We start from the raw sequence: 20430 nt of genomic DNA, 5'->3' as shown, positions 1-20430 counted from the left end.
AAATAAATTTTAATTTTTGCAACATACAAATAAATTGAATTGACTTTATCTGAAACTGCATCCACACTGCATTGTTCTTTCACATTGTGAGCTTACTAGCTTGCTTTTTGATAACATTTTTCATGACCATGAATAACCTCTGGTTTAATTATCAACTAGTGAGCCAATAATAAATTAAAATGACTGTAAGACTGTTTGTATTTTGCTTTCTAATCAAACTACATTACACAATTTATTAATTAAAGAGATCTTTCAATAATGTGCAAATCTTAAATATTTTTAATAATAATTTCCAGATTGTGAATCAGTAACAACTTATTTACTTCAGAAGAAATTAAGTATGTTACAATATATTATGGTAAATAAAAAAAGCACTATTTAAAATGTAATTAACAGGATAAGCTTACAGCAAAAAATATTTTTTTGCAGTTAGGTATGCATTAATTGTCATGGGTTATTTCAGACAACTTTTGTGATAACAGCGAATGACAATGACCTCAACATCTGATTTACTGCAGGCCAACAGCAAATTTACTGAGATTACACAAACTATTAAACAGTTAATTAAATTGATGCTAAATAACCTGGATTTTAACATACAATGAATGCAAGCTTTTAGAAATTATTTTAACATTTCAATAATTATAAATAACATTAATTTTTCAATGCATATATGTTTCCAGTTATATCCAGATGTCATTGATTTATATTGCATTGTGTCACTTGTGGCTCTCAACAGAAAGAGTAACCTCGACTCATGGGTCCATGCGGCTGGAGCTTCTTTAAGTGTGGGCGGAGATAGTGGACACGCCGCGGTGGGAGGGCTCTCTCTGACAGGAGGAAGAAGGCTTGTGAGTGGCTGCGGGATCTGAGCTTCAAAAGCCGGCTGGTACCTTCTGTATCTTCTCCTTCGTGACTCCGGGGATCTATGGCTAAGAAAGGGATTAACATCTGGAATGCGTGCTGCCTGCTGCTTTATATCACCACGGCAGTGCTTGCCAGGTAAGCGGGTGTCGCTCGCAGAAGCAGCGACCCAGCGGTGAAACGGCACTGCAAGCAGGTACACATGTTTAGCTGTGATTGGTCTACCCGGGTCGGGTGTGGAGGAGAGCAGGCTGATATTCTGAACAGAACCTCCAAGAGGCGTTTTGTTGTTTCGACAAGCCCTTTTATGCTGTTGAACCCCAACGTGCTGGTTGGTGTTAGCGGTCATGTTTTGGTTTAGTTAGCTTAGTTAGCATGGAGCTAGCAGACACACGGAGGGAGCCTGAACCTAACACCGGCTGCTGTCTCCTCTAGTAGACCACTGCTTCACTGACTAGGAAGCTACCAGAGCTCGGTGTGTTTCTGTCCATGGAATAATGAACATGTCGTCATTCCCCTCTCTCCCTCTTTGATGTAGTCGAGATTTCTATAAGATCCTGGGGGTGAGCAAGACGGCAACCATCAGGGATATAAAGAAGGCCTACAGAAAGTTGGCTCTACAGTTACACCCCGACAGGAACCCCGACGACCCCAAAGCACAGGACAAATTCGCAGATCTGGGAGCAGCTTATGAGGTGAGCATACAACTATTGTTTTGTACCAGTAATAGATGAATGAGGCCCAACACACACTTCCTCCTTACAGCATAGTTACTCAACAGCAAGAGTGTTTCTAAACTTCAATGAAATGCAATGTAGAACAAAATTGTACCAGAAGTGCCAAACGGCTTTGTTATAAAAGTCTTTTGTGCGCTTGCTATTTGGTTACTATTAAAAACGACCAAAGCTCTGTGATTGGCCGACTACACCGTGTGGCTGCAGCTGATTGGTTGTAGCGTATCACAGCTGGCGACAGGAAAAGTCAGACGTGGATGACTGGGAGTGGATTTTAAAAACTGCTGCAGGTGTTTCCGTCTCAAACGTTCACATTCCCTTGTTACTGACTTTTGATTTGCATATCTTAAGTATTCTTACAAATCACAAGTGTTGTTAAGATTTGTGAGCTTGGAAATCAGATTTCATTAATATATTTGGATTTTACTGTAAGCGCGTTTTGATAGAGATAAAGCTTGACACAGTATATGTGGCTTAACCTTTTACTATTTAAAATACGACACGATTTTTTTTTTTACTTTGTACTCGGCACAATACTTTATGTAGTTGATGCAGCCTGCATGTTGCACAAACTGCAACCAACCTTCTTTCAAATGGTTCACAAAGTGCAATTCGGGATTCCAAATATAATGCAAAATAAATACTAAAGCATGACGCCGCTCACAGCAAGACATAGAATTAGACTGAATATATCTGTCCTTATGGATCGTGCACATATTTTCAATATCAGGACAATATGGATGCACCAATTGCAGTATTGTGGATGATCGCTGATTACCTATCTTTGAAAAAGCCTAACTTACTGATTCCAATTTTGGCCGATACCATTTTTTTTTTGTCTGAAATGTTGCTCAATATATCAAGAAAGTTGCTCAATTGGCAACAATGGGGTGACTATTGTTAACTGTAAATGTGCAGACATGACCTGGTTGGCCGATTTGTCAGTCAAACCTCTCTCATGGGAGAAAAGAAAAGCACAGTCGTTGATTTTTAGCCTTTTTCCGAGGTTGATGACATCGGTGGATAAGATCAGCTTCACATGTAAAAATCGGTCAATGACCGATCTTCCAAAATTAAGGAAATGGGCACCAAGAAATTGGCTGGCCTATAAATTGATGCACCCATACTGTACAGATATTAATATCAGATCATGCATCCGACTTCAACAATATATTTACTTACAAATTATCTAACTATTTTATGTTAGCCTTAAAATGTGGAAAAAGTTCAGAATACCTCTGCATGATACTGTGCATGTGTTTACTATGAAGTTGATTGGCTGTTTTGTATCCAGGTTCTGTCTGATGAGGAGAAAAGGAAACAGTATGACATGTACGGAGAAGATGGACTCAAAGAAGGTCATCACAGTTCTCATAATGATATCTTCTCCAGGTTAGTGCTGTGGTCCTTTTAGAAATCATTGGATTGTCTTATATTATAAACATAAAAAAAATATCCAAGGATCTGGTCAGATTAGGGGTAAAAGGCTGTAGATCTGCCTCAAGCAAAGAGACTGACAAGTTTAAAGTTTTAATCGAGTCCCATCATAAATCAGACCATTAATGATAAGATATTTTATTAAACTTCTCTGTTGTGGTCTTTGAGCAGGAAGTACTAGCTTTGTATTTCAAGCAGTTGGACGTCTAAACCTGACTAAATGTTATCTGGCTCAGATGGTCTGGAGGTTCTCAGTCCAGATCTGTTCAAACGGCTGAATCACATATTCAGCTCTGGGGCCTCATGTATAAAACATGCGTATACACAAAAAATGTGCAGCGGCATATTTTACGCACAAGTCGGCATGTAACAAAACGAACGGGGCGTGAAAGTTTGCGTAAATGTATGCAAACGTTTGACCTGCGGCGAAAATGTGCGGCAGCCACGCAAACTTTTCAATAACAAACTAGAAAGCCTCAGAAGTCACATAAAGACACTGAAGTCTGACTCCATTCAGTGAATTTGAATCAAGAAGCATCAAACCCGATGTTTTTTCATGATCTTAATATGTCATTGTTTAAACGTAAACGACGAAACTGAACCACGTTTATCCTCGGACAATGACTTGACACACACAAAATAAAAGGATGTGAAAACCTCACTCGAACGTAAATAGTACTTTTCTTCAGTTTTTGTCTCATAAAGATGTAACGCGTTGGTCCGTGAGCCGAAGCGCATGAAATGCATCTATGGGGTAATTTCATTCTGACTGAAAAAGAAAACGGGGTTGGATCCGCAGATTAACTCCAGACAGGTTTGATTATTTTTAAGGTGATCAAGGTGTGTATGTAATCACATGTTTATCAGTAGCTGCATAAAGGTGAGCCGCTTTCTGAGGAGCTTTGGCTCTGATGGGGAACATCAACCAATGGAAGGATTCAGAGGGAGCGTGTCTTCAGAGATCATATTGATCTGCTGGGAAATGTTGATGATGGTTTATTAGTGTTTAGATTAATCCAGACTGATCATCCTGGAGCTCCGAGCAAAACTTAAAGAAGGAGCCGTGCAGCACCGGTACCGGTACACATTCTCTCTCCAATGACTCTCTGACACGCTGTCTGTCTTTAAATCCTGGCTGAACGCTCTGCTGTTCACACAGGAATTTACACTTGGATCTCTATTTTCTTTTTTTTTTTATGTGGATATTTATTTTTCTTTAAAATGTATTATTTTCATTTGTTTTTTGTGAGGTTACCTTTTGTGCCATGAAAGCACCTTTTACATAAAATATATAATTATTATTATAAATACTTATGCTGCTACAAACAAGGACGTCACCATGGTTATTGCTTCACGTGGTGGCAGACTTATGGGTATTTATACAAATTTACATTAAGATATATTTATGGATGGCGACAGGCAGACCAACAGCTGTGCTTTATTTCCTGCAAATTGAAATGTATAAAGGAAAGGTGTATGTACGGCTTTATACATCAGAATTTTTTTTGTGCGCCACTAGTTTCTAAATTTTACTTCGCCAAGTTAGTGTGAAAACTGTGCACTGTGCATGAGGCTCCTGGTGTTTTTGAAAAGAAATGTCCACTGACTGATTTTCCTCACCCTCTTTGCCCTGAAAGCTTCTTTGGCGATTTCGGCTTCATGTTTGGAGGAAATCGGCAGCAGCAGGACAGGAACATCCCCAGAGGAAATGACATAGTTCTCGACCTTGAGGTCACGCTGGAAGAGGTGTACTCTGGGAACTTTGTGGAGGTATGGAGAACCGCTTCTTTTCTGAATTACCAGCGTGTGCTTATTTTCCAGAACTACCTTTAATACCATCTGTAGAACAAAATAGGAGTTTTCTGCTGTATTTTTGTTTTATTTTTGATTCTTTCTGAAACCGTTTTGTTGCCAGGTTGTGCGGAACAAGCCTGTAGCTAAAGAAGCTCCTGGCAAAAGGAAGTGCAACTGCAGACAGGAAATGAGGACGACGCAGCTCGGACCGGGCCGCTTCCAGATGACTCAGGAGACGGTGTGCGACGAGTGTCCGAATGTCAAGTGAGTCCCTCGTCATGAAAGAGAGGGTGGAGTCATTCAGGCTGAAATTATGATGCAGCTTATTTTTGTTGTTGACCTGGATATGAAGTTCTGGACCAAATCCTGACTATTTGTGATCCACTGTTATCAAGTTAGTGCTTGGAGTTGATTACGTTTACAAAACGCAGCATATACATCACTGCCAAAACATGTGGATCATCATTGTACTTTCAAACAGAGCTAAGGGCCCTGTCATGGTGGTGCCCTGAAGAACGTTAAAATACTTGTATACATCAGAAAAAAGACACCAGATCTGATCAAATTCATCACCCTGCTGGATCCTTTCAATCCTGAAGACATGGGGTCAGGAAGCTGTTGGGTATGAGCAGCCGAGGCAGCATGTTTGGGGTCTTCTGGTAATTTCCAAACATGGCTCAATCTTTAAACCCTGGTGTTCTTTGTATTTTCCCAAGTCGAGAACAGTATTCTAATGGGTAGAGGTCAGGAATCTATGCAGACCAGTTGAGTTCTGCTACACTAGTCTTGTTTGTCTATGTCTTTATGGATCTTGCTTTGTGTGATGGTATTGAGTCATGTTGTCATCACCAAACTGTTCAGATAGCTGGGACCATGAGGTTGTTCAAAAGGTCTTCATAGGCCTAAAAAGGGTCTCCTGTGTTGGAGGTAAGGGGCTGAAGACAGCCTGGTAAAATCTACCCCACAGCATGACACTGCCTCCACCAAACTCTACATTTGGCACAGTGTTAACAGGCAGGTTCCGTTCTTTTGGATTTGTCAACTACCAAACTGAGACAGATGTGTGATTTGCCACTTCAAAGTGTTGTAAAGTTCGATGTTAACATGTGCTATACCAACAGGTATAAAGCCTGTTAGCTTTATACTCCTGGTAAAGGATGCTACCTGCGTATCCGTTACCGAGACAGCATCCTGTCACAGTATCATGCTGAAATTGACCTATTGTATTTCTGTTGTTTGTAGAAGAAGCCTAGGTGTGACCAGCAACTGGAATTCCTCAGTTCAGTTATTTTAAAATGAGGGTGTGAACACTTTTAGTTTTCCTGCGAAAAGACACAAGCAGGCTGATATTACCCAGAGTTCTTTGCTTTAGGGGTAATAATGCCCTATTTTATCAAGGTTTTTATACAAAATGAGAATGAAATTTCACTTATAAATCTTGACATGACTTGAAAGCGTTTAACATAAATATAACCCAGGTGTCTGCCCTGTGGTCTGTTTTTATTTTCAAAAATATTTATTTCTACATGAAGTTAAATGTAGAAAGTGCAACAATTAAATCGGGCCAGATTTCCATAATTTTGGGAGCTCAGCGATTGGCCATGAGAAGCCGACTTTATCTACCTCCGCAAAGGTCTGGAAATCAACCACTGTGTCCATTTGCTCTGGTGTGACTGACCAACCCGCCCACCAGATCACGTCCCCACCTGCAGTTAACGATGGTCACCCCAGTGTTGCTAACTTAGCATCTATCGTTAGCCACTTTTTTATGTTATTGTGTTGACCAAAATCGGAATAGGCAGGGCAGGCTTTTAAAACATTGGTGATCGGACTGAAAACTGTAGTTGGAGCACTGCTAGTTACGGCGCGTGTGTCCTGCCTGAATGAACGACCGAGTGCTGCCAGCCGCTTTATCGTAAACTGGAACTGTGTCTGTTAGTTCTTGTATTGACAGTTAAGTGAGTCTGCATAAGCTCCTCTCTAAACGTGACGTTTTCTCAACTCAGGCTGGTGAACGAGGAGAGGACCCTGGAGGTGGAGATTGAACAGGGGGTGAGAGACGAGATGGAATATCCCTTCATTGGAGAAGGTGATCTTCACAAAGCCTAACCAGAGTAATTAGTTCAGGTCTTATCATCCGTTCCTCATGTTTTATCTGTGACTTCAGGTGAACCTCACATTGACGGCGAGCCTGGAGATCTGCGATTCCGCATCAAAGTGCTGAAGTATGAAGCAGCTTTCATTACTGATGAATATGAGACGAGCGTGTGGGGAGCAGATTTCTGACTTGGGTTTTCTCTTTCAGACATCCGGTGTTTGAACGCAGAGGAGACGACCTTTACACCAACGTCACCATCTCTCTGGTTGAGGCTCTGGTTGGTTTCGAGATGGACATTGTTCATTTGGACGGGCACAAGGTCCTTCTTTTTTTAGAACTTGCACTGTTTGAAGTTGATGGATGGAGAAAGAAGGTATTCTGGCAATTGAAAGTAGGAGTTGAACTGAATGCGTCTCTTAACAGGTCCACATAGTGAGAGACAAGATCACTAAACCCGGAGCTCGAATGTGGAAGAAAGGAGAGGGTCTGCCAAACTTTGACAACATCAATATCCGAGGTTCCCTCATCATCACCTTCGACGTGGAGTTTCCCCAGACACAACTTGATGATCAGCAGAAAGACGGTGAGAAGACGGAGCTGAAGCTTGTTGTTGTGCCTGTTGAGTGACACATTTTAAGTGTTTATTTGTGGTAATTCAGTTTCTCGAAAAATTGGAGTGTTCCCCAAGAGTAACAAAAAAGGACTTCAGAAATGTTATGTTGTGGATAATCATAAGACTTTATAGACTGAGTTGATGCACAAGGTCACGGCTAAACCAGCTGGCTGTTAAGAGTCCTGAATGTAAAGATTTTAATGGAAAGTTTAGTGGTAGAAAAGAAGTGCACAAGCGACAGCAACGGCAACAGCCTCGATTCTAACGCAACGATTGGAGTCGACTTCAGCTGCCAAAACCACCAATACTGGCTTTAATAACCATGTCATCACTGTTGATTGGTCAGCTGAACCCCATAGAGAATTTATGGAGTTTTATCAAGAGAAAGATGAGACACCAGACCCAGCCACGCAAATGGCCACTATCAAAGCAACCTGGGCTTCCATTACATCTTAGTAAGATCACAGACTGATGGCCTGCATTGGCAGTCAGTGGTTTCCATTACAAATGACTAACGGCTCAACTAGGTGGGGTTGTCATATAACCAGACGCACCCAGAATCTGAAAAATAACACAAACTGATCTTTACAAACACAGCATAACAATGGAGGGCATGGAAGCTATGTTAAACTACTCAGTGCGTGGCTTTTTGTCAGACTCGTACAAGACGAGAGCCAGAAAAGGCTGTTGGCCTACCCTAGAGTAGCCTAGCCAAACAAGGACCAACAATCTTCAGTCCATCATGGCAGCAAATTAGGTTCAAAAATGGGGACTGGTACCACTTGTCCATTAATGTCGAAATATAGACATATTTTTAAGAAAGTCCACATTTATACATTAAAATGAGTTTTATTGGTCTGTGATATTTGTTTTATGATTCTAGATAACAGTTTCAGGTCAAGGTGAGAATAGATCAATCAGCTTTAAACTGCTTGTCTGCTGGAGTCACCATGGATCATCATATTTGCAGATGACATTGTAATAAAAGGCAGAGAAGAGCCTGTTGAACTTTTTGTTTTAAGTTATTTGTTAAATGATTACATATTTTTACTGCAATTCTTGTACTACATCTGCCATGGGGCGAAACCACTTGACTCTTCCGTTACTAATAGTTCCTCAATGTATGCGTTGTTCCAGGTATCCGGAGTATCTTGAAGCAGGGATCTGTACAGAAGGTTTACAACGGACTACAGGGATACTGAACCACTGGGAGAGACAGCCTGGACTGATTCTTTACTACAAGCCACAAGAATACACTTGTTCAAGTCAACAGCAGTGTGCTCCAGGGTTCTGGTCATGATGTATTTATTATTTCCAGAATGTTCTCAGGACGGTTGAATCTTGTTAGGTTTTTTATTTTTTAAATCAACTTGTGAGGAGCAGCAACAGTGTTTTATTTAAATATTCAATCAGATGCAATGTCTGTGAACTTTTTTTTTTGCCTCTACAAAGTCCAATGTAACAATAATTTCTAAAGTTCTGAAACATAAAACCTGTAGAAGACCTTTTTTTGAAGTACCATGACTCCTCCTGCAGGGGGAGATGCTGAGCTGAGGTCACACACCTGAAATGGCTCTACTTGGACCTTATCTAGTTGATGCAAACTCAACAGCGCCACACGTTGAGTGAATTTGCTCTGCTCTTAATCTCAGTTCACTAGTGAGGAACAAAACCTGTTTGTTTTTCATTAGTTCTCCTAATTTATGTTGTTTTGCTTTTTCCTCCTGATGGGAGAAGTGTCACCCTCTGAAGTTCACTGTGGCAAGAGTTGATCTCCTCAAATATACAGTGAGCACAATTTACTTTTCCTCTTCAGACCTGATGGTTTACTGCTCTTTCTTTGCCATCTCAGACATTTTCAGATTTTCTCCCGTTCTTCTCCCTCACTGATGACTCAAAGGGACTCTGGCCTCCAATCATTATTTTCAATGGGATCTTCTCTTTTTAATGTGACTGAAAGCTGCCTCCCTGTCCAAATTTCGAGGGTAATAAGGTTTTAATATAAACTATTTGGCTGTTTTTACATGTGCAAGGAGATAATGTTCTTTACTGAAAATATAAATAAAGATTTATACAAATTTGATTAAATGTCATACCACAAATATACCACTAGATGGTACCAGTGTCAATAAAATGGCACAGTAACGTCACTCTGTACAAACACATTATCTGCAGTTTAGCCCTCAGGTCTTGTTGGACTTTGAAAGCTGCTGTTTCTAAAGCAGAACTTGAGGTTTTTGCTCTGCTAGAGTGTCTACATCTGTACTGACAATAAACCCATGAGCACATCAGGAGGACTGATCGGATCTGAAAGTCATTTGGTTCACACGCAGATCTGAGATGGGTCGATTTGCAGGGAGCTGACAAATCTCGAACTGACATCAAAAGTTTAGTAGCTGCATTTTCACTGCAAATGTGCACAAAATCTTTTTCTGCTAATGTCGATAAAATGCAATTTCGTAATTACAGTGTTTCCATTAAATAAGAAATCAGATATCAACTTTATTTATTAAAATAAAATGATGTGAATAAGCCTGCTCACGTGATAGGTCACTCAAAAACATGGAAGCGACGGGTGACACTTGCATGAAATATTCATAATTCAGCCATGGCGCTTTGTCAGCCAATCAGAGGAGATGTCAGCGTCTTATTCAGGCGTCGGGGAGACAAGCCCCTTATTCTTGGGACCGGCTATCTATGAAATTATAGTTGGTGATTTTAGAGAAGAGTTACGGATTCAATACGTTTGAAAGACACACAACTTTTTATGGACTGTGCGATGCTGTGAGAGCTCTGGAGGAGCAGCTGCACATTGTCCTTAAAAAAATACACCCCATCATCTCTGTAAGAGTAGTCTTCTTGCAGTTGGACGGTTGTGGGTTCAATTACAGCTTCTTCATGTCACATAGTGATTTGACACTTAACCCCAAGTTGCCCACCAGTCTGTGCTTGAATGTGTTTGTGACTATTGTAAAGTACTTTGTGTGGTCAGTATGACAGAGAAAGCGCTGTATAAATTCGTCCCACTTACTTAAAAGTGGGCCGAATTCGTTGACAAAATTAATCTACGAAGAGCCCATGGTCACTGAAATAAATTGAAACTGACAAAAGTAATGATAAACCAAAAGAAAAAAAGAGACTGAAAATGAATCAATGAAAATCAGACATTGCTTTTGAATTGAAGTCCAACACATCCATTATAAAAACCAAACTAATGAAAAAGGACTTGACAAAAATTATTGTACCTGTAACTTGATATTTGATATTGAGGCAATCAAATTTCCACAGGTGTTCTGGTCCACTCCTCATGGACAAGCTGCTCCAGTGGTCTCAGGTTTGAAGGCTACCTTCTCCAGATGTTCAACAGGATTTAGATCAGGGCTCATAAAAGGCCAGTTAAGCTCTTCATTATTATAGGACTTTTTTGTTTGTTTCAGGTCTTTACCTCGTTGGAAGACCAATGACCTGTGACTAAGACCAAGCATTCTGACACTAGCACATTTCTCTCCAGAATGCCTTGATAGTCTTGAGAAATCATCGTACCGGGTTCGGTTTCTGCTCACTGTTCAAGTCGCTCTACCAGATGCAGTAAAGCAACTCCAGAACAGAATCACGCCTCCTCTATACGTACAGATGGTGTTCTGTTTTCGGTCTGCTTCATTTTGCATCTGTGAACAAAGAGCCTTGCCAAAGAGGCTCCAGTTCTGACTCATCTGTCTTATAGTACATTCTCCCAGAAGCTTTGTGGCTTTTCGACATGCATTGTGGTAAATTCCGGTCTTGGATTTTTATGCTTTGCTTTCAACAAAGTCGTCCACCATGAATTCCACTTTGGCTCAAATACTGATTGATGGTAAATGGCCTGTACTTGTATAGCACTTTATCAAGTCCAGAGGACTTCAAAGCACTTCACACTACCATCAGTCATTCACATACACATTCACATGCTGATGGTGGCAAGCTATTGGACAGCAGCCACAGACAGTGATAGTGGATGGTGAGCACTAGTGTGTCTTGACATAGACCTTGGAGTTTAATTTATTTTTAAGTTGTTCTGGACTATTTGGCTAGGATTTTTAATCTGACATTAAACTGAGATTAGTTCCAAATAAAACACCTTAATATTTTAATTAATTTTAATGTTTAAAGTCTTTCTCTCGTACTTCTATACCAATTTTGATTTTTTTTTTTTTTAGTTTAGTCCAGATTGAGCTGAAGAAAAATCTAAACTATCCATACCCAAGTATTTGAAATTTGGTCAAAAAGTGGACCAATGCAACATAGAACTGTGTATCATCAGCATAGCTTCGAACATGACCATAAATTGTTTACTCATTACAACAAGTATAAATAAATAAAATCATGGAATTTAAACCTGAGCCTAGTGAAACACCTTGTTGCATTTGGAAAAGGATTCCAACTGCAACAAGATCACAAAAAATGCCCTGAACCAGAGAATTAATTTGTCCACTAAGCAGTAAAATGTGTAGTGATGGAGCTCTTGTGTGTGAGGTCTAAGTGACAGCGGTGTTACCCCTGCCATCATCTGACCCTTTGACTCCTCTGTGGCTTTCCTTATAGTAATGTCTGCCATGTGGGTGCTCCTTGCCTCAACCTTTAACATCCACACCCAGACCTCGTGGGTGGATGCGTTGTGGGTGGAAGGCTGCCGGGGGAGCCTGTGTGGATGGGTGGGGAAGGGGGATGTCCACAGAAATAATCACTGTGGTTAGTTTACGGTGCGGTAAAATGCACATCTGCCCACCAGTGTTTGTGAATGTGCAATAATCTCACACAGCTCATGAATGAGTTTGTGTGTGCATCCGTGTGTGTGGCCAGTCTGTGTGTATAATGAACTCCCACAGAGATAGCAGGGCTGTGGTAAAGGGAGTTTCCTCCTCAGCCCCACTGCACCGTCTTTTTCAGGGAGAAGAAGCTCCGCAGAGGAACAGAGGAGCTTTGTAAACAGCTGTTCTACCTCGCAGCTCAACTCTCCAGCTAATAAAACCACTTAGCGTCAGCCCACTACAGCTGGATGCCTCTGCTCAGTTAGGCATTCATAAGACGTCCAACCCCAGGCTGCTCACAGTGCGCCTCAGACTGATCCTTTATTAAAGACGCTTCCCTAGAAGAAAAAAAGAAATCCCCTTTGCTTCCTCCAACACATTTCACACCCTGTAAGTTGGCCATAAGACTTAAAATGCTGTGCAAAAGCATTCAGACCTGTTTGCATGTTTTTGACACATTACAATCACAGGCTGTCTTTTTCCAACTGAGCCTTTGCACGTTTCAGAAAGCGTCCCCCTCTGCTACGACGGACGCTGAAGCAACCCAATGTCACTTTTATCTGGTTGATTTTACTGTCGTGGGGTGATGTGCAGGATGCAAACCAGACTTGTCATTTTATCAAAAACCCTTTGACTCGGAAAGAAGAGGGTATTGCATAGCAGAACTGGAATTAAACTTAAAAATAGAGCAAGGAATCACAGATGGATTGTTGGTGTGAGCAGGCAAGATGTTGGCGGTTCAACAACACAGAAGATATGAAATCACAGATTCAAACGCTATAATTAACTTTAAAACATAATTACTCTGATAGTAGGCCAGACATTTTACTTGAAATATTGCATACATTATTTAGAATACAAAACATTTGTCTAACACTAATATTTGCCCAGCTGCACATGTTGGAGTTAAAGGAAACAATATGTCAGAGAAGATGTCAAAGACGGCAATTCAAAATCCTGTTAGCTTCATGGTAAAACCAAGCAAACCCAAAAGAAAGAGTATTATCAAAAAAACTGATGAAAGAATGGCCAAAACAAGGTGTGATGAAAGAAGCAAAGGAAGATGGTTTTATAAAATTCAGACGGAGGAGACAAGTACGAAACAATTACATGAAATATTCGCCCACGTCTGGTGACATGGTTGGAAAAAAAAACAAGCCATGCCCATGGCTTGGTATAATTAAGTCTTTCCCACAAATTAAACAAGTCGTTCTCACGAGTTATTAAGTCGCGGCCACGGTATTTTTTTTTCTCCCATGCCACCAAACAAGCTCTGTAGAAAGGAGAACTGGAAGAAGAAATGGAAAGGAGGAAATATTAATAATTAATTACAAGATCAAGACTTAATTATACCCTTTTTACAATACAAAACGCATAATACCAGAAAGTGTGGTCACTGTGAAAAGAATGAAGAAAAAATATGTAGGAAGAGAGAGTTTGAAAATTTCAAGTAAATATAAATGGATTATAAATAAATCAAAAAATAGACATTTTTCTAGCAAATTTTCAACNTTCANACTTTCATTTTATTTTTCAATTTCTGAGATTTTTTTGGGTGGAAATTCACTCCTCCATATTTTTTCTATTTACATTGACCCTCATGCACCGTCATGCCTGTGTTTTGTTTAGTCTTTCACCTTGAATCCCAACAGTGAGTTTCTAGTTTTAACATGCAAAAACTATACAAACAGCCAATACTCGAGTGAACGTCTTTGCACGGCGCTGTAAGGAATCTGTTACATGAGGTAAATGTGTGTGACCCACTCTCAGATGTGCTTCTCGGAGAGTAGGCCTGAGTAAGTTAGGTCAGGGATTTACCAACCACCCACAAATATCTTTCAACCATGCGTAATTGCAAAGTGTAGAGCACAAGGGGGCAGCATTGCCTCTCTGATCGCATCCGTCCGTAAATCACTTCTTATTCCTCACAGAGGTCTGTTTGTAAAATATGCACGCGGCTGCACTTGCCAGTTGTTGACGCAGTTAAGCACAAGGATCACACTTGACCCTGAATGTAATGACCTGTAAGCGTAGCTGTGGGGTTAAGAGAGGCACCAGCTAAAGGAGCACTAATTGAGCAATCAGCTCTGTGTGCGTGTGTGTGTGTGTGTGTGTGTGTGCGTGTGTGTGTGTGTGCGCTGGCGCCATGGGGTGTTTTGACCTGCTCTGACTCTGGCGGTGTGCTCGGTTAATGGTGCCTGACCTCTCTGAAGGGGCATTACTCAAAGCAGAAAACTGTTAGTCGTTTCCCGAATATGACGGCGCTCTGACAGCGTTTAAAAACGTAATGAGAAACTTCTTAGGCATTGATGAAAGGATATGGAAGTAATACAGAAAACAGGCAAATGGTTCCCATGGGGACACGGAGCCGTAAAATATTGAGTCATCTTTCTTTTGCACTTTTAGACTTTAAAGCTGCATTAAAAAACATATTTTACAGAAATATGTTTTTTTTCCCCCTTATTTGTTAAAACTGTCACCATGATATGAGACAGATCATCTGTGAATAGCTGCTCCTCCTGTGTATGATGCTATTGTCTGAAGAAATGCACTGACCAAAAACAACCAGAGCCAGGAGGCGGGGCTTAGTGCTATCAATCAATGGTGCTAAATATGCTAACGGCAGAGAAACAACTCACCGTTTCAGGAAAACTGATTTTACACTATCATCAGTGGCTATGCTAACTAGCGTTAGCATTGGTGGCAGGCTATGTTGTGGTGAACGAGCTGTAGCGTAACAGAGAGCACCGGGGAGCGGGTGAGCACGAGAGTGATTGACAGCGCTAAGACCCTCTTCCCGTCTCTGATTGGTTGTTTCTGACTGAGTGGTGTATTTCTGCAGTTTGTACTGGGAGCACTGGGAGAAGCCAACGTAACTCAATCTTTTCCACAGATTGTCTAAATACTGTCATGACATGGTGGTCATTTTAACAAATATGTAAAACTTTTTTTTCTTCTTTTATAAAAGTTACATTTTTCAGCTTTAACAGAGAATCAGTCATTCAGATTGCAATTTAAAATTGATTGTTTGAAAACTGATCCTTGGAACATTTGGCAGATTAAGAGAATTATCACTTTCCACAAAAACAGTTGCATTCCCATTTACTATGGAAAAGTCACACTGAATGAAATATAATGTAATATATTTGGGAAAGGCTACAGCAGCCTGACGTTCAACATTCTGTAGTGACAATTATTCACAAGTTTCAGCCACTGTAGACAGTTTCCTCTTCATCAGTGGCAGCAATGAGGGTGATGCTTCAATCTGTTCTGGCAAAGAAGGAGCTGAGCCAAAAGGCAAAGTTCCTGGATTGACAGTTCTTGGATTTCTCTTTTTAAATTTTTTCCTGCATTTTCCACTTGCAAGAAGGCTGTGGTGATGGGCAGGGAAATAAACATTTTGAAGAAAGTCAAGCAAAGGAGCACTATACCGCACACAAACCGAAGTGATGGTGCAGCTGGTGTACACTGGAAAAAATGCTACATTCTATCAAGTATTTTCATCTGGCTATAGTATAAATATCTTAATATGCTAAAATAGGGCAAAGCTTTCTTGTAACTTACCAGCAAGATATATGAGTTCATTTTATGTCAATAATTCTTGAACATTAGTAAAATGTACTAGTTCCACTGGTAGATTATTTCACATGGGGGGGAAAAAAACATCATGTTTTCTATAGTTTTTAACCTGTTTTGAGAAAGATGTGTAGATTGGTTGAAGGACCCAAAGCAGCAGGCGAAGATGTGGAGTTCTTTTTGCAGTTTTAATTCAAACTGAAGGATCAAAAAATACAAAAAATCACAGGGAAGGCAGGGAGCCAGAGAGCAACAAAAACAAACAAACAGGAACTGGGAATAAAAAGCCAGCAGGATGAAAGTGGGAAGTGATGGGATTTAAAGGAGGATCCAACCAGGAGTGACAGCAGAGGAAGTGTGTATAAGGTGGGAGAGTGAATGTAGGACAGATGACCTGACTGATGAGCTAACGGGTTGCAGGTGTGAAGGGAGAGAGAGAAAAAGTGACACGGGAGGGCGAGGGAGAGTATATTGGGGACTAGGAAATTAATACAACATTAAAGAATAACTAAACTAAACTAGAGTAACAAACAATAACTAGACACAAAAGACAATGTTCAGGGACAACAGCTGAAAAATAACCATTGGCTATTTAGCTAATCCAGAAATGTCAGTTGATATGCATTGTTCCTACTAAATAAATAAAAATAACAGCAGGAGAGGGAGAAGGGTTAGTTGATGGCAGCATTAGCTCCACTGATGTCCTCCTCCTGGAGGGAACCACAGCCAAACACAACACCAGGAAAAAACAAAAGTTAACGTTTGAAATAACAGCAAAAGAAAAAAAAACGAAGTTGGAGAACAGTAGGAGAAGAACTTTAGGAAAAGTGGCCAGTTTGTCCTCCAGTGGCCAAAGCCTGAAGCAGTTCACTACAGTGATAGTTGAGGATAATCTGAGCCCTTAGAATGAGGCCTGAGAGGCAGAGAGCTGTTCCCAGACTGGTCTGACCTTACTGGAGTTTTTATCCTTCCAGCTGTTCTAACAGGTCACAGCTAGGCTTCCGCAAAGAGGAACCGAAACGGGGTTTTCAGTGTGTTTGTCACATCAATAAATGCCAAGGTCAGTAAAGGACAGGAAAAAAAAACGAGGACAGATTGTGACTGAAATAAAACACGCTGATGGACGAAGCTTACAATTTGTGGGATCTGGGCATAAAGCAAACAAAGGGCAGCTTTTGTAGGGAATAATGCATGTCAGCCGTATCATTGTCCCGCCGCAGCTTTGAACATTGCTGGGGACGTCCGCCGCTCCGCTGTGTCTGTCCTCTTTCTATATTAAAGCCAGTCACCTCAAAGGGAACGGCCTCAAATATTCAACAACTGAATGGTGGTACTGTCATTATGGCCAATGGGGGCAAAAAAAAAAAAAAAAAAACAGGTTTTGGGGGTTTTCGTCGCAGCGACTCGCAGTCCTCCGGTTAGCCTGGACGAGCTGCTGTTTATCTCAGAGCCTTTCTGTGGCTAAACTTAGTCAGTTGTCATTATGGATCTCACTCTCTCTCCCTCATCCGTCCTCCCCCTTTCTGCTCCAGCATTTATTTATTTCTCTCCCAATTTTGCCTTCTAATGACCCATGTTGTGTTGTTGTTTGATGGCTCCCCGGTCGCCCACATCCTGTGAGGAGGAGAAGGGGTGGCTGGGGACGCAGGAGGCCGAGCGCGGGACAAACAGCACAGCAGACCACCTATATGGATAAAAGCCACGAGCAATGGGGACGACATTCCATAAGGGGACACGGAGACTGAAGGTATGAGCAGCAGTGGTGTGTGCACACACTTCGTGACGGCAACACCTTCACAGATGTTCTTATGAAAGCATCAAATTCTTCCCAGCAGGGAGAGGAAATGTTAGCAGGGCAGCTAAAAGTGTGTGATTCATATATGAAATCATGTAAATATGTATTAGTGAGTGCTGAGGGGTCAGGAAGGTATGCAAAGGTGAAAGCGGTCTTTGTGTTTGGAGCCGAGCCCTCTGGTGGACCCTTTTTCAGGCCCGGTAGAGGGGGATCACAGTTAATAACTGTGTGGTGGGCTGTCAGAGGCACTTAGCCTGACGCTGGGCAGGCTGGGCCAGGCTGCCGTCTCCGACTCCTCAGCCTGGACTCTGGAACTCAGCTTTGAGGGAAATGGAGGGAGGGGGAAGGACAAAGATGAGCACACCAACGAGCAAAACACAGAAAACACTCTTTGGGAAAACCTTTCACTGTCATTTCTATTACAAACAAGCAAAACAAAAGTTTGTCAGTATTCCTCTAATGTAAAAAAAAAACCCCACAGTTTCACAATCATTAAATAAGAAACAGAATTAAAATCAGTTTGAATAAATTTGTACACATAGGTCACTTAGAAACATGATCCTCAAACTACTTCCTGTCTTCTTCTTTGTGGTTTTTGCCAGTAGCAAAATCTCGCTGTTGATCGTCATCATGTGACTCGTGTGATGCAAAAATGTGTGTCCATTGTAGTTTTGTGAAATAAACCAATTTTGATACAGCCAAAAGAATCACCTCATCCTAGAGCAAACATTTTTCTTTATTCAAAAACAAGAGTTTTTTCAAAATTGGCTTGTTTTCATTAAGCAAATTTATTTTTGAAATGTCAAATTTAAGGAAGAGTTTTTGTTTATCGGTGCGTGGAGTAAATGTCTGGAATGGATTGAATGATGAGTTCAAAACAAGTACAAATATAAACCAGCTTAAAAAACTGATTAAAATGGAGTTTATTTCAAAATATGTCATATAAGATTACTGTTTTATAGTCCATAAATGCTATTGATTATATAAATAGTGTTTAAATAATTGTACATATTTAAATATAATGTAAAGTAGAAACAAGTTGTCTCTTTTTGATGTTCTGACAGTTAATTGATTATAAATTGATAAGTATGAAAGAGGCAGGACATTATAAAATATTGTATCTTATACCTGCTCCTTTTCGAACAGAAAATATAAAATTTGCATGACACTCGGGCAAAATAATTTGTTTTACCTTTTATTTCTTAAGTTTGTTTCATTCTATTTTATTTTGGGATTTTTTCTTTTTTGATTGTCTTTTCTGTCTGTTCGAAATAAAAAATAAATAAATTGCTCAATTATATGGTCAATGGAAATGCAGCTACTGTCTGTTCAGCAAGAAAAACACTGAGCTTAGAAACCTGACTTAGTGTGTCCATAACATAGGCTGCATTTCCATTGACCATATAATTGCACAATTTGACATTTCTAAAATAAATTTGCTTAATGGAAACACAGCAATTCTGAAAAAAAACTTGTTTTTTGATAAAAAGGTTTTGCCAAGTGAGTGAGGAGGTTTATTTCACAAAATTGCAATGGAAACATTGTTTTTGCATCATAATTGACAAGATCAACAACCGAATGTTGCCACAAAGAACCAGAAGACAGGAAGTAGTAGGCATGTTCCTTAATGACTCATCATGTGAATAAACTTATTCACATGTCCATTTCTTATTTAATGGAAACACCACAATTGAGAAATTGTGTGTAATTAACATTAGTGGAATATTGACAAAGCTTTGTGGACATTTGCCACAGAAATGCAGCTTGTGTGACCTGCAGTCTGGTCGGTATCGGCTGGTTTGGGCTGACATGCAGAATTTCAGCAGAATCAACAGAAATGTGTTTAGTTGGTCCTTGAGAATTTACTTAAATGTAGAACCTCATGTAATTATTTAATAAAATTTAAATGAAAGCACATAGACACTTTTTTTTAGAAATGTATTTTTCCTTTTGCATTCTCTCAAGATCTTTTAAGATGCACCTCATTTTGTTGAATCAAAAAAATACTTGTTGGTCAAATTGAAATAATTTTAGATCTAAATCTACCAGGCATATAAATAATCATAAGATTAAGAACAATGCGTCTCACAGCCTGTATAATTTTGATGGCCTAGTTCAGGGGTGCCCAATACGTCGATCGCAGAAAGGTTTTGAGTCGATCTCGGCAGATGACAAACTGAACGCCGCCAGGCTGAGACCAGCACTTCCTCTTCTGATTGGCTTATCAAAAATATTCACTAAGATCCTAAACGTTTGTATCTTCATTAAAAAAGAATAATTATTTTTAAAAAATCAACTAGATGTGTTAAAATTAATAATCTCAGTAATTATTGTTTGAACAAGGTGTTGCGCAATTCAGTGCGTTTCGGTCCCATTAACAAAATGAAAAAAAAGGCGACTCAAAGACCGACTGACGAGCAGAGCAGGACTTTAAAATTAGCTACTCAACCACCGCTGTGTTCATGAGAGGCTTATTAACAATCAAGAAATAAATATCAAGCCTGGAAACCTGACATCGTAACAGACTGAATGTTGTGTTTTTAATGTAATCTTTGCTCGGCTTGTGGTGCGCAGGCGGTTGCCACGGCAACGGGTGTGCTTAAACGAGAGAGAGAGACAGAGAGAGGGGGTAGGAGTGGTTTTGAGTTGATCGTCTGTTCGGGTTGTTTTACCTTTGTTTACCTTTGCTGTGGCTCATTAGACCCACTGTAGTTTCTGAATGTTCAATAAAC

The 20430-nt window shown here is 40.3% G+C and overlaps 1 protein-coding gene and 1 long non-coding RNA gene across 2 annotated transcripts in view; one reads left to right on the top strand and one right to left on the bottom strand.

The window, feature by feature from the left end:
- The first annotated feature begins 805 nt into the window (after positions 1 to 805).
- dnajb11 (DnaJ heat shock protein family (Hsp40) member B11) lies at positions 806 to 9832 on the top strand. Its single transcript, XM_015037521.1, has 10 exons — positions 806 to 1002; positions 1403 to 1559; positions 2893 to 2990; positions 4673 to 4805; positions 4951 to 5093; positions 6836 to 6918; positions 6997 to 7054; positions 7135 to 7246; positions 7351 to 7510; positions 8678 to 9832. Exons 1-10 carry the CDS (start codon positions 929 to 931, stop codon positions 8740 to 8742), a joined length of 1083 nt encoding a protein of 360 aa, XP_014893007.1. The 5' UTR covers positions 806 to 928; the 3' UTR covers positions 8743 to 9832.
- Positions 9833 to 16015: 6183 nt separating this feature from the next.
- LOC106950576 (uncharacterized) overlaps positions 16016 to 20430 on the bottom strand; it is an 18748-nt gene continuing 14333 nt past the window's right edge. The window contains exon 3 of the long non-coding RNA XR_001425640.1: positions 16016 to 16101. This is a non-coding gene — a long non-coding RNA (uncharacterized LOC106950576). The remainder of the gene's footprint in view (positions 16102 to 20430) is intronic.

Source organism: Poecilia latipinna, unplaced genomic scaffold (genome assembly GCF_001443285.1).
Source record: "Poecilia latipinna isolate Pla-1442-1.1 unplaced genomic scaffold, P_latipinna-1.0 Scaffold408, whole genome shotgun sequence".
Classification (NCBI taxonomy): domain Eukaryota; kingdom Metazoa; phylum Chordata; class Actinopteri; order Cyprinodontiformes; family Poeciliidae; genus Poecilia; species Poecilia latipinna.
Note: the sequence above shows the minus strand (reverse complement) of the source record. Positions and strands in the feature narration are given on the sequence as shown.